The 25,119-nt window shown below is 35.6% G+C and overlaps 1 protein-coding gene across 1 annotated transcript in view; it reads left to right on the top strand.

Moving 5' to 3' along the window:
- Window positions 1-4,159: 4,159 nt before the first annotated feature.
- Window positions 4,160-25,119, top strand: part of LOC134658367 (mucin-2) — a 116,331-nt gene continuing 95,371 nt past the window's right edge. Inside the window, exon 1 of the mRNA XM_063514003.1 lies at window positions 4,160-4,325. Within this exon, the coding sequence (XP_063370073.1) occupies window positions 4,226-4,325 (100 nt within the window). The 5' untranslated portion in view covers window positions 4,160-4,225. The remainder of the gene's footprint in view (window positions 4,326-25,119) is intronic.

Raw genomic sequence — 25,119 nt, 5'->3', positions numbered from 1 at the left:
GTGGGAGTGGGATATTAAATTAGGCTAATAAAAAACAATGAACACGAAATGAACCAATGTAACAAAGGGGTCGTCCAGAAATCATGTGATCATATTTGGCCTATTTTTGACCCCCCTCCCCCATCGTGATAATTCGTGATATTTTCCTTACCTCCACCCACCCTCTAAACGATCACATGATTTCTGGACGACCCAAAGGTCTACGCTTATACTGGTACTCAGAGCGCCTACCGCGAACCACGTTCGACGTGTTGCCTCTCTGTCGCACTTGTAAATTCGTACGTAAGTGTGACAGGGAGGTAACACGTCGAACGTGGTTCGCGGTAGGCCCTCTGAGCCTTCGCGAAGGCTTCTATCGGAACGCGGTGCGCGTACGCATCGTAACCTGTATTGGCGTCACGTACACAGCTTACACACTTTCTCCGGATTCTTGCGCATCGATTTGGCAGTTGACAGCGAAAAGGTCATGGCTGAGGTACATGTGTAAGAAAAAAGTAATGTCAAAAAGAAGTATCTACTTAGGGCGGCACGTATTGCAACCCTCATGTACAGAACATTACGACCCAAGGAGTACTTCAATGAAACTACAATTATTTATTTATATATTATATACTTTTAATGAAACACAAGTTGATAAAAACATTATTTTTTATTAGCCTATAAGAGTGTCCCACTGCTGGGCAAAGGCCTCCCCTCTTTCCCGCCATTTAGTCCTATCCAATGCACACACGTCGTCCCGCCATCTCCGTTTTGGTACATTAAAAACTTTTATACATTGTTAATGTAAATTTAGCGATGAACAACAATAAGATCACATTCAATTAGAATTAATCATATAAACCAATCAGGCAACCAGAATACCGACAGGCTAAATGATTTGGTAAGTCCGTGCTTCCTACTCAAGGAGCGAAACCATAAAACAAAAAAAAAAATAATTGAGTGAACTCGGGGTCATTGGCCTCTCGCCTCTCGCAGAGGTCCTCTTTCCGAAACGCCCTACGCGTCTGACCCTCCTGTTTTTGGTAACAGGTGCGTGTGAAAGGCATGAGGGCGTAATCGAATCAAATAGGTACCTAATTAAAATATTTTCTAAATTTAAATATCAATGGGCCGCACCTGTACCTGAATTAATGAATCACCATTTCCTTTATTGAAGTCGAGATAATATTTTACCTATCTGGCTGGATATGCTTTCAGGAGAATAAACATGGATAAACACAAGATATTATTAAGATGGATATTATTAAGTGCACAGGCTCGCTAAAAACTCACCGTCTCTGTTTGTGTTTAAAAAACTAGCGGCGCGATTTGGAAAATGAATAAGAGATTCACTAGATATGAAATAGTAAAGATATGTGACGTTCCATGGCAAAAGGTACCATTGCCCCGGCTGAATGTTAGAGCGGCGTTAATAATAGCGTAAGCCCCAGCCGCCATAAGGTACCTACCTTTTGCCATGGAACGTCACATATCTTTACTATTTCATATCTAGTGAATCACTAATTCATTTCCCGAATCGCGCCGTCAGTCATTAATTGATGTTGAGTATTTTTGATTCGTTACATCTTAGCAAACCCTGAAGGCTATCGGTACCTATACTATATAAACGCTAGTTTTGTAGATTTCGGCCCCGGTAATTACGTGTAAATAAAATTTGGATGACGAGTAAATTATGTTTTTAATGTGTTCAAAGTTCTCAATGCGTCAGATATTTTCAAAATGTATCAATCCCGATTTCTTAAGTTGTTTTCGTTTGGAACTTACTTACTTATATTTTCAGGTACATATTTTGTGATGCGTGCCTAATTGTGGATTTGTCGCGACAATTTACTTATTTGTATAAATTTTCCATTAGGTACAATTATGTCATTTGTAAATTATGTGATATGTCAGTTTTAATAAATAAATACATAATTGTAACTTGTCTGTAAATTGTAATTGTAAGTTTCGTGGGATAGGCTCCTGAACTTATTAAGAAACGTAACTTCTGCTCGAGCGGAGCAGACTCCGGTTCTACGAGCAATGCCGCCCACTGCTACCTTGTTGGCTTAGAAAACCTGTACTTTGTTTACATCTGGGGCCCGTTTCTCAAAAGCTTGTAACTTGTAATACAAGTGGAAGTCCCTTTCTAACTAAAGCTGTCAAAAAGAGACATCCGCTTGTATTACAAGTTACAAAAGATTTTGAGAAATGGGCCCCTGGTATAAAATTAAGCCAGTAGTTTATGTACCATCCATCAGCCACAAAAGTACATGGTGACTTTATCAATGCATTCATTCATGTAATTTCGTGGCTCACTGTATATGTAATTAGGTACTTTAAAGGGGCCCACTGATTAACAGTCCGCCGGACGGTATCGGCCTGTCAGTTGTTCGGAACTGTCAAGTTTTTGTTCTAACTGATACCGTCCGGCGGACTGTTAATCAGTGGGCCCCTTAAGAATGGGTAGACGTGTTGTGTTCCCTCGCCACCGACTTTGTTGTTGACCTTTTCTTGTTGCGACCACCCTGAGTCTGTCACCCTCTTCTTCTTTCTTCTTCTAATAGTAAACTCGTTATCGTAATAAAATACATAATAAAAGTGATTTGGAGCTAGGGATACGTATTGCAGAGGTCAAGACAGATCCAGATGGCGGTGAATTGTAGACGCCCTCTGCCCCATCTAGGGGACATAGGACATTAACTGCCCGATTCGAACTTTAGGATACGTCAATTACTAGACCTAGAAACGATATGGATTAGATATGTCAGTGTCAAAAGTGACGTTTTTGTTTGAAGAAATGTCACATTTGACACTGACATATCTAATCTATATCGTTTCTAGATCTATTAATTGACTTATCTTAAAGTTCGAATCGGACCGTAAGTCAAGACATTAAGAAAAGCTAAGTACAATTGCGAACTTACCCCGTAGAGGGATCTCTTTCTGTTAACCTAAGTACCTGTTGTTTACACCTGGCATATAGGTCAGTAGTTTTTGCATATCGCAGCCGAACTAGGCTCGGCGCCCGTGTTCGCCCGCGACCGAGTTTGAAAGTGAAGTGGGCTCGGCCGCAGCGGCGCGCAACCTACGCGGAAACTGAGCTTTTTTTTATTATGTATAAATAAATAAATAGATATAGTAAAACTACTTTATATAGCTGCTTAATTAAGTAGCTATTTAATGGTGTACCTACTTTTAAAAAAAGATCCCCTGTTTGATCTTGTATGGATGTTATAAAAGTTAGTGCAGTCGCTATCAGATGTATCGGAGCGGCCATGTATTCACAATATCTGAACGCGCACTCTATCGTCTTGACATTAGAGGCAGGCGTTTTCAGAGTGTCAGTTGTGAGCACCTTGGCCACTCCGATATTTCTGATGGCGACTGTACTAAAATATTCCCTGTTATTTGCAGCAATTTCACGCGATGGCATATATTCTAAAGAAGAACACTGCTGTTAAATTGTAAGACATGGCGTAAGTAGTTACTAGTTTTTCCGATAGCGACTGCCATCTGACCACAGGAAATCAAAAATCAAATCAAAATCAAAATACATTTATTTCAGATAACTATGATCCATAAGTACATGATACATTTAAATAAAATTACAAAAACAATAATAATCACACATTTAAAAATTAAAATAAATAAAATAAAATAAAATTAAAACAAAATTAAAACATGTTGGTCTTTATGGACTAGATCACTTGACAGACAGTCAAAGACAGACTCTTTTAAATTGTTTGATGACCGTCTGTCCTCTTACATCTAAGTTATTATAAATAATCATAATAGAAGCTCTACATAATACTGCAATTTTACTCGTATAAACGTCATGATATCGCCGCATTCATATAAAGTTTAGAGACTACTAGTGCACATTTGTTGTAATTAAACCCTTTAAATATTTAAATTATTTACTGAAATTGTTCTAATGAAACTCCAAACATAATTTCCCCATACAAAAATCTTTTCTCAAATCCCGGATGCACCAAAACCGATAAAACGTTGGCCGCCCCTGCCGCTCCGTTCTAGAGAGGTGGCGGTGCGTGCGCGCCGACCCGTCTCAGTCAAGCGCCGAACGCGCCGCGAACAACTTTCACAACGGTCACGACTAAACGGACAACGGACATGACTACTTAAAAAAAAACAAAAAAATATTTTTTTTGCCAAAATTTTTTCGAAAAAAAAAACTTTTTTATAAACGTGGTGTTGTGATGTCCATTTAAAAGTGTGTGGGAAAATGCTGCAGCCCAGATTATTTGGATGTGCTTTCGACATGAGGAGATTTGGAGGCTTCGTGTTTGCTGTAATTTTAAGCTCAGCTCTAGTTTCGTGTCAAGGTGAGTCGCATTTTTTTATACCCACATTCACTGTCAAATTGACAAGTTGGACATGTCATACCTACCCTGTGTACTGCCCTGTGTATTATGGGACATGAGAAGTTTTAAACTTTGGTAGCGACCGAAGAACTCCTTATTTACTCCCATGTAACTCCTTATTTAAATAATAGCGGGTTAATGAATATGGAATCGCGGCGGTCGCTGCATTTTGCTTGCATGCTCTTTGGCATTATAAAATCCATGACGCCCCTCTACCTCTATGAAAAGTTAACTTTTTCACAACGCCATATTAGGGGAGCCATACGTCTTCTTTGCCCTAGACACTGCACCGCAGCATTTCGTGGCAGTTTTAAATACTCTGCCACGAAGTGCTGGAACAATATACCTCCACCTATAAGGAACTCGCCATCAATTGGTTCATTTAAATGTAAATTTAAAAAACACATTTTAACCTTACAAAAAATATAGTTATGGGTATACTCCTGTGCCATATATCCCTACTAGAACGAACGCCTGCTAAATAATTTATTTCACCTTGTAAGCCAGATAAACCAGATTAATGACTGTTTAGGTACCGTAGTTTGTTATTTTAGTTTTTAATTGAATAATAATTATAGCCTTATTAAATTTACTTGCAACTTTTGCACTTATATAAAATTTGTACCTTAGCGTGTAGTTGCGCTCTCTCGGGAGGGTTTCCACGGAAGACCAGCGTCGAGATCCTTAGATGGTATCTTGACATTACGCTGAGTGGAGACCTTTTCAGTGACGCTTAATAATAAATTAGTTCTGTTGTCTCATGTAATACCTAAATTTAAGCGTTTTCTGAATAAATTTCTTCTATTCTATTCTATTCTATTCTATAAGAATATGTCATCGGTAAAATAATACTATCGTAACATAAGATACACAGTAATTTCCGTCAACATTATTTTCGTTGTCATTTTCTGACCACTCTGTCACGCTTGTATTTCCGTCTTCTATCAAATACATAAAAAAACAAGTGCTATCGCATGACTTTCTAGCTGTACCTAGATTATATTTTACATAAGAAAAATTTAAAACTCATTTTTATCTCATAAAAAAAGCTATAATCCGTCACATTTTTTGGGACCAAAAACAAGATAACGAAATAATTTTGACCCAAACAATAAAAAAAGCCATTTTGTAAGTGACTTCATAAAGTTTCATGCAGTAGGTATAGTTCGTTTTTATTAGCATTAGAAAGAAATTGCAAGACGGTAAACGATCTTGACAGATCTTTTAATTGAAAAACGCTTTTTAAAAATTAAAAACTATTACTTATGAAAGCAGAAGAATATAAATGATCGTATTAGATTCATAATTGTTACATATTTGCCGTAACTTATTTTTAAAATGTGTTTTTCAATTAAAAGACACATCAAGATTGTTTACCTTATTTCTAATGCTAAAAAAAACCAACTATAGTAAAGACATCAACGCGCTCTAGTAGGAAAAGTTACTCGCACTCCAACTTATTTTCAAGTGAATCAGGTTTAGTACAAATGAGTAGATGATAGCTGTAAAACAATTTAAAAAATACATTGAATAATCTTTCTTTCGATTTAATTTTCAAGTCTCAAGCAACTTCAAAAAAAGAGAGATTTATCTATTATCAATTTGACCTTTTTTTATATCATTCTGTCTGCTTAAAAATAGCTAATTTTCTTTAAATTCAGCTCAGTGGTGCAAAAATGACTGTATGTACAAATTGACAAGCAAACCGGATACGTTGAAGTGGGTCAAAATGTCAAAATCGAGCTGTAAGACTGGTAATGTAATACCAGTGAAAGTTATTTAACACTACCATGTTACCAATCACAGTAATTAGGTACTGAAAGATATCTTCTAGTTAGGTATACTAGTTTTGGTATAAATTGACTAGTTTTTGAGTACAGAGGCGGTAGGATTTTAGGATTTTTATCGCCTGTCACTCTGTTACTTTCGCACTTACATACATACTAGCGAGAATGCGTTTTTTACTAGATTATAACATTTTATACACAGTACTTTATATTAAAAATAGAAGCGCTAGTGGCCTAGCGGTAAGAGCGTGCGACTTGCAATCCGGAGGTCGCGGGTTCAAACCCCAGCTCTTACCAATGAGTTTTTCGGAACTTATGTACGAAATATCATTTGATATTTACCAGTCGCTTTTCGGTGAAGGAAAACATCGCGAGGAAACCGGACTAATCCCAATAAGGCCTAGTTTACCCTTTGGATTGGAAGGTCAGATGGCAGTCGCTTTCGTAAAAACTAGTGCCTACGCCAATTCCTGGGATTAGTTGCCAAGCCGACCCCAGGCTCTCATGAGCCGTGGCAAAAAATGCCGGGACAAACGCGAGGAAGATGGCTTTGTATTAAAAATAAATGATCAAGCTCTATACTTGTTAGAACGTGACAGGCATGGTGACAGGTGATCGGCCATGCTACAACCGCAGATGTACATAATACATACAAATTGCGAAAAAAAAGCGTTCAAAAAAGCCCTTGGAAATTGCATAGGAGTTTAAGGAAACTTTGGTTATGGAAACGGGAAATTTCGATCCCCATGCAAAAATATGATAAGTTTCCGAAATGTTTCAGTGCGGAAATTTCGCAATTTTTAAAACATTCCGACGGTACATTATTGTGAATTTCGGAGTCCTCATGTAAAAGACTTCACTGTCTCCTATTCTCAATGTGTCGAAACGTGAAACCCCTAAGTAAGTGTCCAGTTTTCGCAAAAAAAAAAACAAGTCTTCACGTATATATTAAAATATTTTACTAACTTACAAAGTAAATAATTTGGATGAAACTTCAAACTCTTCTTCCTAATCATAATATGTATTTGGCAAAAATTTCATTTTTGGTACAAGCTTTTATCGCTGACTGTACTTTTCTTACGACAGACAACTAATACTCATCGAGACAATTATAAAAACCCCTAACACAATTAGGTTGCGTTGTTTAATCACAGAGTTCCTATGGCCACCTCCTGTCTCCATCATCAGATCAGCTCGATGGTACCATAATATTGCATTGTCACCCGACTTACATGTGTATGCAAAATTTCAGCTCAATCGGAAACCGGGAAGTGGATCAAATTTAACTTGCAAGATTCCATTACATAGTTACATACAGGTCGACCTAATAAAAGCTTGTTAATAAAAGTAAAAGTATTAGAATATTTATCTTTGAAAAGTTATTGGTACTAATTCTAAGCAGTAGGTTAAGCAGCATTTCATAAATTGGTGTGATATATGAATACTTCTATATTCGTATTTAAATATCCACCTTCATTAAATCTTTAAATTAACGAACTGACCGTTAATAATACATTCCAAATTACATCTTAATTCATGCGGATAGAGTTCAAATTACTAGTAAAGTTAATGTTAAATCTCGTTTAATGTTAAAGGGGTTCACTCAAAAATCCAAATCTAACCTTAACACGTACACATAGAATTCAATTTACTCAAATTTTGCTAATATTCAAAAAGGTGACTTGTATGGAGGGTGACCATAATAAAACGATTATATTAGACAGGTTCCCGTTTATGTTAAACTATATATGTTAATGAATAGCTATCTTTGATAGCGTCAAGGTCTTTTATCTAATTAGTTATTTGCAAAGTTTTTATTAACTTAATTATTTTAACTAAAATGTTTGTTTAAGAGGAAAGGAGACGGCCGTTTCTCCATACAATCGTAGTCCCCATTTTTCTCTCTGGATATTGACATTATGGCAAATAATTTTACGTAGGTATTTTGATTTAAGTACCTTTATTAAAAGTGCTTAAATAAAAGAACATTTATTATTTATATTTTACAAGCTTTTACTTAGTTTCACCTGTCCCGTGTCGGTCTGAGGGCCTACCGCGAACCACGTTCGACGTGTTGCCTCCCTGTCACACTTACGTGCGAATTTACAAGAGCGATCAAATCTTGCAAGTTAAATTTGATCCACTTCCCGGTTTCCGATTGAGCTGAAATTTTGCATACACATGTAAGTCGGGTGACAATGCAATATTATGGTACCATCGAGCTGATCTGATGATGGAGATGGGAGCTGGCCATAGGAACTCTGTGATGAAACAACGCAACCTAATTGTGTTAGGGGTTTTTAGAATTGTCTCGATGAGTATTAGTTGTCTGTCGTAAGAAAAGTACAGTCAGCGATAAAAGCTTATACCAAAAATGAAATTTTTGCCAAACATTAAACATATTTTAGCAGTTCAAATCTCCACACGATGATATAGATATTGAAATAGAGCTAATAAGGACGTATCCATAATTAATTAGAGTCCATATTATAATCGTGTTGCAAATGTTCTCATATATCATTAATGTCAAGGTTTTTTACATAATCTGCTGTTGGCAAATATATGAAACGGGTTTCGGTTTTGGTAAAGCACATTGTAACTTCATGCACATTACACGCGTATATATATGTATACAAAAAATTTACAAATTAGTGAAACAAATCATGTAAAAAAACTTGTACCTATCCCTCTAGCTAGTCAGTAATTATTTCTGTTGAAGAACTCTTTGTTACATAGATATCTGTTTGGTTAATCATATTTACATTTGAATGACCTAACGTTTTTTAAACTGAAATATTTTAATATACTTTTTGACTAATTGACACATTGATCAATATATAATAGGTTCATATTGACAATGAGTCAGTTTCTCGTTTCTAAATACTTCATCAAAATGTATTTAATTCACCCCAAGTTATGTTATGATTCATTTCTATTTAGTAAACTTATAATGTGGTGAACGGCCATGTGGCTATACCTGGGGGCCTGACCAGAATGCCAATCGTTTCCGCCGTATCGAAAGAAACGCTAATGTCTCTCACTAATATATATAAGTGATAGAGACAATACCGTTTCGTTCGCTACGGCGCAAACGATTGACATCTTGACTAGGCTCTCTGGCCTACAATACAACATTTCTATAAATACATAATTGAGGTTTTCCCAAGAAATTAGAACGTAGCTTACAGGTAGCCAAATCAAATAGCCCCAATCAATATCGCATCAACACAATCGTGTGTATTTCGCATTCTTCCAAATGTTGCACCACATAGTTATGACATTATAACGATACCAGTTTGTAACCAAATTAACATCGCTATTTTAATTAACGACCGATATTGATAGGCATTATAATTATCTAGTTCTAGATTAATAGAGTAGTTCAAGTCTGACAAAAGAAATAACAAACAAATCGATCAAAACTGGCTGGCAGATGATGCAATTGAATTATGATATTTAAGGATACATATTTATGTATAGGTACTTAAATGAGTTTGTCCGAACTATGTATAAGCAGTATCGTATAAAACCTAGCCGGGGCGGGTCGTTAGTATTACCTAGAGGTCCTAGAGCATAGAAATCGTTCTCAAAATGCCAAAAGATGACTTCATATTTGGTCAGAATTCATATCAAACACAGACAAGATGTTAGGATGTCTAAATGATTCTTTCCTTTATGTTTCTTTATTTTTCTCTGTTACCTTCCGTGATTATTTCTTACTTAATAGTCTCATCGGAAGCTCAGCGCTGGAAGTCGCCAGCAACATGCTGAGATGGGGCCATTTCGTGACACTTTATTTTCACTATGTTCTTTTTGTGTAATCATGTGTATTGTCTGTGTGTTTACGAATAAAAAACTGTTCTGTTATATTCTATTCTAATACGACAAGTTTCATAACATATCTGCTGAATCCTCTAATGGGAGATTACACAGGCATGTGACCGGGTGTACCAACACTTGCACAAGTCAACGGTCATCTAAATGTCACTCACTGGCGCTAGCTTCGCAGTAATGTTGGGTAATGTTACCGTGTTTGAGTTTGTGAAAGGATCAGTGTGTGCTTAGTTGTTTTATAGGTTCAAATCAACAAGCCTTAATAGGTTTGATATGGTCTTCCAATTTAATCTGCGATAAGAACGACTGACGAGTGAATCGAATTAAATGTTAAGGGGCAATACAGAAAAGTGTCGGGTGTCGGGTACGTAACGCTATTTGTTAACACTTCAGAACCCCTAGTACGTGCGTTCGAGTTAGCGTTATGTATATTTTTTTATGAGATTTAGAAACAGCGCGCCAAACGTGACGTTTTGGAAACTCAATATCCCATAAAAAAAGCAACTTAACGCAAATGCGTACGGCACGTCACGCTATCGAATGAAATGTAGACTAGGGGTACAGATAAAGCTAAGAAGCCTATATATTTTCGTACGATAACGTTACGTTACGTGTTAACTTTAAATTCAACGGTATATAGGTATGTAATACAGATTTCTGCAGGTTATTTAGCTAGCTGCCAAACGCGACAGAATGCTGTCAAAATTGAGACAAAATTCCACTACCAAACTGCCCCGATTTTTTCTGTTTTGTGAAGTTACACATAACTCACAAATGTTGTCTGAAAAATATATATACAGGGTGTCTCATTTAAATCGGTCAGTATGGGAAAGTCTGAAACTACAAGACATACGAAGATCTGTTCTTAGGAACCATGTCATCGATTTTAATAACAAGAAAAACTGCATTCATACATTTAAAAAAATGTATTGAAAAAAAGATCGTGATTTGGAAAACTTACTAAAATAAATTAAAGGATTCCTATGAAAACAATGCATTTTATTCATTTCAGACATCATGTTTCTTAGTAACATTTACTGCTTAAGACCTACACATTCGATATCTAAATAATTTTAGTTTCATTTTTCAAAACGTCCGCGTTCGATTCCCGAGCCGAGTACACATTTTTTTTAAATGTATGAGTGCAGTTTTTCTTCTTATTAAAATCGATGACATGGTTCCTAAGAACAGATCTTCGTATGTCTTATAGTTTCAGACTTTCCCATACTGACCGATTTAAATGAGACACCCTGTATATGGAGAACTAGTATCTGCCCGTAACTTCGTCTGTGTAGGATGAATGATGATGATGGATAAAATTATCCTATTCTACGTCCATCGCCGGGCCTTAAAATATATGTCCATACTAACACACATCTAAATCGGTTCAGTGGTTTAAGCGTGAAGAGGTAACAGACAGACATACATACAGAGCTACTAAACAAATTAATGAAGACTACTAATTATGTCTGCTCCCCATTTCTGAATTAACTTCTCATGTGCACCCGCATTGTGATACAATAATCACTAGTATTGTTGCATTTCTTACGGATCTTACGCCGGTAACGGTTATTGAAATGTCACTTTTTGTCTGTCATTGTTATGATAAGTGACATAGACCTTGATTGAACACACGTTTGTTAGTTTGTGACCTTATTTCAAAGTGGTAAGGTTGAAATTTGTGTTTTTAGTGTAGTACCTAATGTTAAGGATAAAAAAAGGATTAATTAAAAATGTCTTATCTATTAATTCCGGAACGTTTATATTGTATTCGTAATGTTTAATGTATTAAAAATCTATCTTAGCATAGTTTATTTAGTTCTACGCACTTAGTGCGTATGAAAATACAAGTCTTCTTATACTAATATACGCACGCAGTGCAAGTATTATTTTAAACGTCAATCTTCTATTGAAATTATGACGTACTCGTATAAATAACACTTGCACTGCGTGTGCTATCATAATCGTTGCAGACTTGTCATGATCTTCTCCTACTAACTCTTCTCGTACTTAGTAAAAAATTAAATGTTTGGATAAATTGCATCAAATAAAATATCATAAAACAACTATGAAAATAACACAATAAACGTTTGTGTAATTTTCATAGTTGTACGCTAACACATTCTTTATATTTTGTCAACAGTATATTTTCATACCGATACAAAATAAGTGCTTTTTAATTCAACTTTTATTAAAGCTTGCCTCATTATAAATTACAAAATTACAGCTTATCATATTCTCTAAACAATCTTCAGACTCCAAAATTGCGTTTCCATATTTCCCTCCAATTTGTTTATCTGTGGTCAGCACCTGAAACAATTGAAAATAAACCTTAGTTCTTTTACTTAAGGTTGTCTTTGGCTTGATGTCAAAGTGGCGCAAAGAAATCTGTGACAACATGGTAGATATTAAAAGAAAAAGTCGATGACCAGAGTCATTTGCTATATTAATAGTGTAATATGAAATGGAATTGGCTATAAAATTACATTGGGCACGAAGAAATGGTGTGAATTTTTCTACTTATTGGATTTGTCATTTTATAGTTTAAGAATGAATTTCTCCAAAGGAATATTACAATTCACTTACATAGAGACATACATTTTCACATGTTTTTAGAAACTGATTACATCCATACATGATACAATACAATACAATACAGTACCGTAAAATGGGGTGAGTAGGGTTAAAACTGACATTCAAACCTCGATAACATTTTATTTTTACATATGCAAACTGAATGGTGTATACATATAATAAGTGTTCCGGACGTCTGTATTTTAGTTTTTATTTTATTTTGGGTAGTTCCATTTCATAACTTTGACGATAAATAGGAAAACCCACCTCACCCTGTAGTCCCTCGTATTTGGGGTGAGTTGGGTTTTCATACAAAGGTGGTTTTGGAAGATTATTGGATCGATTTTTTTTATTATGTGTATTACTATAGCTCCATTTTAAATTGGGTTACATTATTTTTGTAGCAGTAGCCTTAAAATCCCATCTCACCCCCCTTTCATCCCTTCTCTCCCCATTCATAACCCACCTCTCCCCGCGAACCCTACTCATCCCATTTTACGGTACAATACAAATACCCTTTATTGTACTTTACTTATTAGCATGATTTACTTAAGAAAAATTTAAAAACTATAGATCTACTCAAAATTGGCATTCAGAGCGACGCTTTTTTGTCATTGTCACTCACTGATGACGTAAAAAAAACTCAAAAATATCGATTTTTATTTTATATCTATTATTTTTTTTGGATACACCAAATTTAATTTCCATGCTTAATTGTCCTAAAAATCAAATCATTACTTTGTACATATATTAAATAGTAGTAGTAATATGTTGTAAAAAGTGTGTATAGTGTCCAAAGACCTTTAGATTCTGCCATAAGGTCATCCACACAAGTCATCGACCTGTCACCTGTCACTTCACAATCACCCGAAGTCCTTCTAGAACCTACTAGAAGGTTCTCTGGTTCTAGAACAAAAGACCTTTCCAACCAGAACCATTTCGATTAACTTTAATCGCCCCATTTAAGCGTGAAGATAGAACAAGTTTTCTGACAATGGATCACGATTCTTCTCACTTTCCTATATTGCTTCATGCTTTACTTGAAATATAAACCTTATTATAAACGCTATAGGGTTCTTTTTAGATTTGACATTTTTGCGAGATAAGATTTTTTGTCAGTTGTCAAATAGTGAAACCAAATTGCATCAAGTACCTATCATCTTTTGAAGACTAAAGTAATCGATGCTACCTTTACTAGTACTCTGCAAATTTAAACCTTTTACAATTGGAATATGGTTGTTTTTACCATAACAAAATCCATTAGGAGGTTTGCTAAGTTATTGGTGATAATGTGTAAAGCTTAAAATTGTGTAATGTGTAATTATATTGATCGATAGTTGCTTGTTCATGGACAATTAATGGTGGATTTATTGTTCAGAGTTACCCCATACCTTTTAGTTGATAGCCCTGAGGGATAGAGTTGATGATCAAACTAACATAGCAACATTACACAAGTTTTTTAATTACTTATACATTATCCGTTTTTTCTCCACGGGTCATCTGTCTTCCAATATCGGATCGGACAATGTGAAATCGCTCCTACACTGCTTACAGGTTACAAACTTTCGTGAAACATGCCTGTAGCTAAAAAACAACGGGTTGCACTCAGGGAGTGCCGGCAGAAGTGAAAACTCAATGACTAGTGCAAAATGCACTATGTATAATTGAGGTTAACGCCATCTAGCGTTATTTAGTCGCATTACTTGAAACCCCTAAGCACATCACTGTTAGTACTCGAGTTATATTAATACCAGTTAGAGCGAAACTCACTAGATGGCATTTGAATCAATAAAGAAAAACTCAATGACGTTACATTACATCTAACAGTTTTTCGATCAGGTCACGTGTCCGTCTTACGGTCACGTCATCTCTCGCGAGTTTAACATTTTTTCCCCACCTCAAAAAGTGCACAGCGCCGCTAAAGAAGTTTTCACTTCAAAAAACCACTAATCTCAACGACACAACAACATTCCTACAAGTTTTAAGTGTTTAAGCCTACCAATGAGTAATCAACATACCGTTTTAAGATATGTCCGCGATATTAGTTATTTGACCGCAAACCATTTTATGACCACACCGAATCGTTTAGCAAGTGGCACGACTGGAATTGGAGGGACGACCCAGTGTTAGCGGGTAAAGGATGACTCACGTTAGACCGGGCCGTGTCCGGGCCGGAGCTTCTGGCGCTTACTTTTCTATGGAAAGCAGCCGAAAGTTCCGGCTCGGACACGGCCCGGTCGGCCCGGTTTAGCGTGAGTCATCCTTAAGCCACCCTACAGCGGTCCGGTACAGTGAAGTAAATAGTTTAGTGTACGTAGATAAATTGTAGTTTCCGAGTCCTGTTTTTATTTCAAACGCGTTGCATTTTTGTCAATCAAAAGTCAACCGTGAAACAAGACTGGTGCTGCGACTGAGCGGACACTTGTTAACTTAAGTTTAGTATCAACATTACGAACATAAACCAGGACAACCTTACAAACCATGTCACCTCACAGGATACAGTCGACGTCAAAAACATGTCTACAAATAAACCTTATTCCAACGAAATAAGGTTCAAAAAATTCTTTGACGTCTACAAAAACGCTGACACTGGTACCGCGCGGAAACCTGTACCGCACTGGGTCACTACAACTGGTCTTTACTTTTTTACATAAACGACTTATGTTCGTTAACCTTTAAAAGTACTTAAGGCCTTTTTGAAATGGAGACTTGTAGTGTCTAGTGTTCACGGATGTCGATATAGATCTCAAACGATTACTTTTTATCGAGGATTTTTATCGATAGTTTTTGCGAAAGTTGTGATTAGCGATCAGCCTTGTTAATTTGCGACATGTACTTATCGCGGTTGAAAACGTTTTATTTGATAGGTACCTCGTTTTTTTAGACCTGTCTATATATTATAGAAAATTTTCCAAACAAACATACAATATTTTGAACAAAGCAAGTATAAAATTTGATTACATTTATGACAAAGAAGCATAAACAAACAATGTTTTTATATAGTGCCTTTTATGTGCATTTGTTTCTACAATTACAGCATTAAGGTATGTTATTACCCATTCTTTACATTTGGCACACCTAGGCGTATCCAAAATACCTTGATGTTTACAGTAAACCTGAAAATACTTGCTAAGTTGAGTCAACACTATTTATTATAAATACGGCAAACAAGTAAACTACAGTTTTAAACTGTAATATATTTCGAACATGTTTATTTTAAGACAATAATCCTAGAATACGTTAAAATTTATTATTGAAATCGCACATAAGTATCAAATACATTGAGGTTAATGTTTTGTGCGACGATCGCCGAACTGTTAATAGATATCGATATTAGCATATTTATTACAAAAATGAGAACAGCACTATACGCCCATATGGTAACTATATCGTTTAACGTTTACCACATGAATTTACACCGTGATTTTAAGCTACCAATAAAAATATGAACACATTCTTGACCGCATACACCTAGACTAAAATATACTGCCCACTTTGGCAGAATAAGCTCCTGGCCCCGTACACAACATGCCAATCGCTAACGCTCCGTAGCGAACGAAACGCAACTGTCACTGTCACACTAATATGGAAGAATGATAGAGATACACAAAGCGATTCGATGGCGAAGCGATAGCGATTGTCACCTTGGCTAGGCCGCCCTAGGTATTCATGAAGCCTAAGTAGCCATAATTGTTAAGTGAATTATTCAGTTTCATTAACTACATATTATTAGGCTTGTAATTTATTTACAAACATATATTTACTCTTTGTAACTTCTGGAAATCGTAGCGAGTGCAAGCGCTTACAGAAATTAACATACTTAAGCTACATGTAGAAATACGTGGAATTCAGCGCTCAAGATCTTCGCAATAAGCGCAACCACTTAGTAAAAGACCAGTATATGTCTGACCTTTGATTAAACGTAAATTATACGACGGTTGAGGTCAAATAATACTGGCCATGGGGCCACATGTAGACATGTTCTCCGAGCACCTTGCAACATATATGATAATATTGGCAACATTCTTGCGGTTTCAGGCATTGTTACTGTACAATATGCCTTTTATCGCTCTATAGAGAGAAATGGGTTTATCTTGTACCAGGACATTTACGACTTACGACCTAAATAATAGTCGTTTGTGTTACAAGGGATCAAAATGATATATTTCCGTCAAGGGCGTACATTGAATCCTGAGCTTAATGAGGGATGCAAGTGTTAACGCCCAAGACGAAATAATTTTGATACCGTGTGACACACATACTGCTTTTCACATCAACTATGAGGAAAATAAAAAATCTTAGTGTTGTCACAATCTGATGCTTAAACAGATTATTTAAGCTAAAAAAATAATGTGCAAAAAATGAAAAAATAGTGTGCTAGAACAGAAAAGTATTACTTTGATCCCTCCTAGCAGGGAGGAAAAGTGCCACTTTGATCCCTCCTAGCAGGGAAGAAAAGGCTCTTTTCTGAATAGGAGGTGTGTAAAATCAATTAAATTTTTGACGACCTGTCTGGCCTAGTAGTAGGCCTGAGTACTTGATTAGTGACACTGCATATGAAGTCGGTCCGGGTCTCCGGGATCACGGGAATTCAGATCCTGGTAAGGGCATTTATTTGTGTGATGAGCACAAATATTTGTTTCCGAGTCCTACAACACAAGCCTTATTGAGCTTACGTGGGACTTAGTCAACTTGTGTAATTGCGTCCTATAATATTAATTAATTAATTAAATTAGACACTTTAACTTTTCTTAGGAGGGATCAAGATACAGTTCTGTCAGCCTATCATGGACTTGTAGTCTCAAGACTCCGATATGGGATTATATTCTGGGGTAACTCAGTCGATAGGGAAAATGTACTTATAGCCCAAAAACGGTGTGTAAGAGCAATGTGCGGGAAAAAACCCGGAGAAAGCAGTGTTCCGTTATTCAAAGTTCAAAGTAATGAAAATTTTAACATTTCCGTGTATCTATATCTTAGAAATGGCAGTATTTGTTAAATGCAACTCTAATTTGTTCACTAAAGTCTCAGAGTACAGCAAATATCCAACGCGATCACAATATGACCAAAAGTTGCACAATGAGCCACAGAACACCACATTGATGCGGAAAAGCATTTTTGGAATGGCAACCAGAATATACAGAGTGCTTCCTGTAACAGGAGCAATAAATTAAACTGTAGGCTGTACTCCTCAAACTGACCAACATTTGTTCAGCAACTTTTGAAAATAACTCAGATTTTGATTTTTATTACACTTTAAAGTTTATTCTAAGACGCAATGTATTGCAAATTTTGTTATGTTTAAAGCGTGACAAGCAACGTCAAACATACTGATGTCAGCGTACATTGAAGGCAATATTTATTTTGTATGAAAAAGAGGAAGTCTAAAGGATTCATAATTTTTAAAAGTTGCTGAACAAATGTTGGTCAGTTTGAGGAGTGCAGCCTACAGTTTAATTTATTGCTCCTGTTACAGGAAGCACCCTGTATAATAAAATTCCTGATGGTTTAAAAATATTACCACTATCACAATTTAAAAAACAACTGACTGCACTATTAATCGAAAAATGTTATTATAAAATAAGCGATTATTTGAATGAAAATTAAATGCATGTATAAATTTTATTTCTTAAGTATAATTATATCCTAATTTTTGTCACATGTTCTAATGATTAATATTTAATTTACAAATTGTAAATTTTGAAATAATGCATGGTTTATGTTTATAAGTAGTATAGTATTTGTACGCCACTATTGGCAGAGCATAGTGAGACTACCTGTGTTTTCACAAATAAAGAATCTCTCTCTCTCTCTCTCTCTCTCTCTCTTATTAATCAAGTAGTACTTAAAATTATTATAGGTACTACTTGTTATCGAGTAGTACATAAATTTAATTGTTTCCTGCTTATGACACACATTAAACATGCCTTGTTTAAAAGCATTCAATCGTTTACATTTTTACAATATTCAAAACTCGATAAAAATATTATCTGATAATTAAAATGTACGAATACGGCATTTAAGTGAGAATGTTTTGTTTACAAAATTAACTTTATCTATAAATCCAGTCCTGTGAATTGTAAGTAGATAGTTTTAAATGAGTTTAATATTAGACTGCCATAAAGCACAGCTACAAAAACTACAAAATAAAATAAAATGTCTAAATTCATAAAATTCGATAAAAAACGTAGTAAAACTCTGTCATACTATTGGAGCCCACGGCCCACAATGTAACTAAATGTATGTCGACCGTGAATTCAAGCAACCAGAATGTCAACGACAATTTTTAAACATATTATTTTTCGATGCCACTCGTTAGCCTAACAAGCGCAATGCAATAAAACGTAATCGGCCCTCATTATCCAAGATGGCGGAGAAAGCTGAAGTACCCGATAACTTTCAAATTAGCGTTGTTGATTTTGGGAGAAACAGAGCGGTGTATTTTTTCGCGTTTTGTCGAAAATCTGTCTATAATTGGCACGGATCAAGTAGTCAATTCTGTAAAAAAGCCAAAAGTAAAAGCTTAAACTTAGGGATGCCCCGAATAGTGGTTTTGGCCGTAGCGCCGAATATTCGGCATGATATGCGAACTTTGCACAATGTTTCGTTCGCCAACAAAGCCCAACGTTTGCTAAAATATATTTTTTGTTTAACAGAATTAGATGTAGAGTCAATAAAATCACACCCATTACCGAATATTCGTGACATTTTACTTAAAATCACCCTTATTGACCAATTAATGGTGTGAAATGCCATCGATTTATGCCATAGAAATTAAGCACCTCGGCAGTATGAATGAGTAACGTTGATCGTATCAATGAATGAACTAATCAGTCAGTGAAGTCTGTTTACTGATTCCAAACCTTATATCAATACAATAAAGTTTACCAATAGTCAGCAACGTTCATCAGTACTAGAACCCGACTCTGACTTAGTAAGTTGATAGGGGTTTCAACTTGTTTTGACACGACCTTGACTGTGAGCCAATCAGCGTTAGCGACACGCGATTGCTGCTGAGTCGTTCTTTATGGTGCGCGTGCGCGTGGATGCCTGAAGGGCCTAGCCAAGATGACAATCGTACAGTCGCCATCAGATATATCGGAGCGGCTAAGGCGCTTACAAATATCTGAACACGCCTCTATTGTCAGGGCGTTAGAGTGCGTGTTCAGATATTATGAACACCTTGGCTGCTCCGATATCTGATGGCGACTGTACATGGACACACGCCGATGGAAAATAATAAAAGTATTGGGATGACAGATACAACGAAAAGTCACGTGATCATATCCATACATTATTTCACTTCCTCTTGGCGGTTTCTAACATACTCGTAGATTATCACTTCGCTAGGACTCAAGGTCGTATCAAGATTAGATAACAGTATCAAATTGTTAAAACCCAATCAGCCTCCTGGAAGCTGTAGATAAAAAACAGCTATGATTATCTATGGTTTATAGCCCACGATGTAGGTAATTAACACACTTAGCGATCAGCGCCATCTGGTGTGATTTAGGTTAAGCCTCTTTCGATCGATGGTATAATAGCAGCATTTTGAACTGATCTTATGATCAACCGTAATTTAGTTAGCAAGATTTTTAAGTAGAATTAAGATGCTAAGATGAGATACTAAAAATTCGATAATTCTTCTGACTCGATATAGGTATATAGTCGTTGTTTTATAGATAAGATAAGATAAGATAAGATAAAGATAAAAGATAGTTTATTCAAGTAGGCATAATTACAATGCGCTTATGAACGTCAAATAAAGCTAGGTAGACCGGCTCCAACCCTACACCTCTGCCCCGAGAAGATTTAAATCCTCCCTCAATGGAGGAGGGTATCCCATTATGGGACCGGCAACAAACTCGGCGGGACACATCTTTTCAAAAATAATTACATCATAAGTCTATGTATCTTAATACAGTTATATGTACATTTAGCGTTTGCGTCAAATTCGCGGTACTATCATAAACTAGTCTTTTAGGGTTATAATCGCCCAAATCTAAAAGAAAACCGAAAATATCGCGGTTTTTTAGATTTTTGACAAAGTTGCGTTCGGCGCTCGAGGCCACAAACTTGGATTATTAATTGGACCAACATTATTAATAAGTCTGCAAAAAATCAGAACTATCGGATTTGACGCAGAAGAGCCACGTTACATAATTCGACAAATCTACTGGATTATCTCTGAAATGTGCATATTTAACAAAGGGTCTTTTGATTAGTCCAAGCGGTCTGTATGCGTAATATGCATTCTACCTCTTAAGTGACAGAATCGATCTTGATTTAGTTCTTAAAGTACACTCCTAACTCTATCGTGACAGGTAGATACGTTTTTCAAAAACAAACATGGATTACAATTATTTAATCATAATTTTAGTGGGCCTATCGCGAATTTAAAGCTATAATTATTTATAATAAATCTTGCTAAAATGAAAATATGGATCTTCTTGTTACGATTGCGAAGAAAACCAATCTACCCTACATTGACTAAAGTACTGAATGAATATTTCAGATTACGATATAGGTAAAAGATGTCAAAACGGTCCTTAGAGCTAAAATCGAAACTCCTTAATTGAAATATTTAAACTGTGTGAATTTGTGACACTATAAATGTCCCAGAATTACCTAGTTATACTTCCTGTACCTACACAGTTTATACAATAAATATTTCTGATTTCTGATTTCTGAGAATTAAGTGGTATCCAGATGAGACAATTTTTCGCCAATCTGATGAAATTCTCCGATCGAATCAGCAGGTGCGGACACATAAAATGCCAATTTTCATAGTACATAATTATCTATGGAATGAATTTTCCTGATCAAATCAACTGATTTGATCAGTCCCGTCTGGATACCACTTTACCTTTTCTAAACATAACATATCTGTTTGCTCTAAATCGGATACTGAAGTTATTAGACAGTTATTTACCTACTAACAGCAGTATTCAAACCAGATATAGATCTTATGTATTTAAAAATAAGGTTTAAGAAATGTCAGTTAAAAATAAACGATTGTACTTGTAGGAAGCGTTTTATAGTTTTGAAAACAAGTTATCTGTTCTCAATTTTTATCTCAATTGCTACTTGTTCTTTAAGTACCTAATTGATGGTAGTACCTATAATTTTATTGTGTAATTGGGTTACTTTTGAATTTTAAAGGTGTTTGTGCTCAAATTTTATATTAGACTATTTGAAGGTTTTTATCATTCATATTTTAAAACAGCACTTGCAACTAATACATATAATATAAGTATGTAGATACAATCATAGGCACATATAAGTAATTAAATCTTACTGATTTAAAACTGTTTGACATAAAAAACACTGTTTAGGCTAGTAGGTAGAACAACATTATATCGATAAAACCGACCTTGAAACTGTCATAAACGGATCTATTTAACTGATAATACCATACGAAATTGCATTAGGTACAATAAAAAATAAACTGAATTTCCGCTGCTAAGGAATCTATTCAAAATATGATTAGGTTGTTTTTAAACAATGATATAACACTCCGCAACAGCACAAAAAAATGCCCTATTGTGTTGTTATAACACTGTTATGTCACAATCATATTATATCTATGTCACAATCACAATGTGACAGTAGTTAGTGTAGTGGCGCGTGACTAAGTATAGTATATACTAACAATGTCATTCATATATGGAGTCCCTTTCTGTCCTTTTTAGGCATAATCTGTGTGAGAAGTAAAGATGTCAGTTTTATGGTTGTAATATTAACTGGATTGTATAATTTTTGCCTCTTAAAAAAAAACAAATTGTTTCATAATTCATGATGTTCGATGGCTTGTTGAAAATTTTATAATTTGGTTTCTAAAGGTAACATTCCATTTCTGACCGCAGCTGCACTACTGGTACTGAACGCGTCGCTGTTACTGTCAATTTCCATAGTAAAATGAACAGTAGTGCAGCTGCGGTTGGAAATGGACCTTTATACGTCAGAATCAAAACGTTCCTTAGGTTCTTAACTTATCTAATTAAAATTATATTTTAACCTTTGACTGCAGTATTCATCCATCAGTCAGTGAAGCGTGATCCTACAATTTTACTCAGCTATCTTCATCTTACGTAAACATTTTAGACTGTAAAAAAGGTGTGAATTCACTATAAATAATGTTTGGACACACTGTTTCTGAAACACTATGCAGATGTTTACAGAAACAATGTTTCAGCTCGCATAGTGTGGACGGTTTGAGATATATTTATAATGTACTTGGCGATAAATTTCTATTAGTGTTGGCTAGGACTCGAGTCCTTTGAGTCCTCTGTGCTCCAAGACTCTACCCAGATTTTTAGACTCTTATAATTAAGCCTGAACTCGAGTTGTTTTCAACTTGATAGAGACGCTAGTCTCTTTTCAAACTTGAGTCCTTTTCAGAGAACTCTTGTTTTTTTTTTTACAAACGACTTCGACTTTTTTTCTTTATGTACAATTTGTGGATTAGGTATACAAATCATACAATTACGAGTAATTTCTTGTTATTAATAAGCTATCTCCACTCGCAGACAGCTATATACCTACCCTAAAGTACTTAATGATCGCAGTTTACCCATTACACTCGAAATCAAGTAATAAATTACTTAAGGGGACGGTATATGACGTTTTCGATTTAGACCTCACTTTGTGCAATCAATTTGTTCAATGAATGATTAATAACTGCATTAAATTATACGTAAATCTGTTCACGAAGAAGCCGTGTACCGGCTCTTCACGCCATATTTTTTTTTATTTCCTGTAATTCTCTACAAATCGACACTAAAAGTGTCCAAAAATCAAAATATGGAGTTCCGTTTGAGCAAGACGCATTACAGTTTTGTCTTTGACAGTAATTGAGTTGTTGTGGGATTTTGAAGGCTAGATAACTAAACTACCAGATTATTATCTACTTATATTTTTACTCACAAATACAACACAGAAATTCAATCCCAAATGTAAACTTTCGTATAATTTCCATACATTGACGACATCACTCAAAACTCTTCTTCGAGTCAGATGGCCGTTGGCCTTGCATCGAAGCAGACGTGTACGTCGTCATAGCTCGTTTTTGACATTAATAAAGACATTTCATCATATACGCATACGAAAATGTATACCAGTAGATAAATTGTATTTCATAAAATAGGGTAAATAAATATAATCACGTCGAGCTCCAGTCAAATTTTAAATGTGAGTTGTTGTTATTTACGGGTCGTAACGGTCGAAAACAGCAGTAAATTATCCTAAAACAATACGATTACAATCGAATTTAAGTAACTTGTTCCTTCAAAACCCGCTTAAAATTAAAAAAGTTTAAAGACTCGTTTTACTGATTGGGATTGATTTTCATTATGCTGGTATCAATTTTGCGTCATAAATGTATATGACTTCTGTACGTCAATGACTTTTGATGTCAATTAATTGTAATCTTGTATTTATGTTAGAGAATATTATATGTTCATTTAAATATTACTCATCTATTAATACGAAGCGTAATTCGTTTAATACCTAAAGACTTGCAGTGTCTACACCTACTTTGTTGACGTTCGTTCCGTCTATGTATGCGATTACGTAACGTGCTATTCTGATAATCTTCAAGAATCAAGATAATTAATAACGGCAAGACCAGCATTTAGTACCAGCGAGTTTTGCGGATTTGGAGACCGAGATGAAGCTTACAGGCCAATATCGCTGCGGCCTGGCCTGCTTATTGTTATGTGTATAAATCGAATGTTATATTAATTTACTATAAAAAACAATGTTTTATTTCAATGACATTCTGTGCGTAGAGGTATGTATGTTCCAGTGATTATAAGAATTATGTCCACACAATAATCGTGCAAAGCAGAGACTGCATTATTTCTTTACGGTATAAGCGGTAAGGAAAAACTCATTGGTATCCTGGCTCGTACCAATGAGTTTTTCGGAACTTATGTACGAAATATCATTTGATATTTACCACTAGCTTTTCGGTGAAGGAGGAAACATCGTGAGGAAACCTGCATACTCGTAGTGCATACATTTGCGAAGAAATTCAAAGCTGTGTGTGAAGTCCCCAATCCGCATTGGGCTAGCGTTGAGATTATTGTCTATACAGGGTGGTCCAAACCGTGACGTCCAAAAATCGTGGGCTATCATAATGTACCCCATATGTATGTTAGCCGATTTTTCGTACTTTTCAAGTTATGATTTTTTAAGCTTTTAACTTTTCCTATGTAGGTAATATTCTCCGACCGTCCTTAGTCTGGGACCGGTCTGAAAACCAGCGCCGGGCACCTAGGCCCGGCACACGCTGAGACTGGAACCCTTTGCCTAATACAAAGATCTTCTCACTTTTGTTTTGTATATGATAACAACTGTTTTATTTTATTATGTAAGTAATTCTAACTCTATTTTATGTTCATGTATGTGGCAATAAACAATTCTTATTCTTATTCTATTCTTATTCCTATGAAATTCCGGGGTTCCCATACAGAGTGGCTGAAAAATAACTGCATTCCGTTGCCAGGGAGGTGTTGGGATTATACTGAGCAACTTTTATTATGGGACCAACCCCGAAA

This window comes from Cydia amplana, chromosome 22, assembly GCF_948474715.1.
Source record: "Cydia amplana chromosome 22, ilCydAmpl1.1, whole genome shotgun sequence".
Lineage (NCBI taxonomy): Eukaryota > Metazoa > Arthropoda > Insecta > Lepidoptera > Tortricidae > Cydia > Cydia amplana.
The sequence above is the reverse complement of the archived record's forward strand: the minus strand, read 5'-3'. Positions and strand labels throughout refer to the sequence as shown.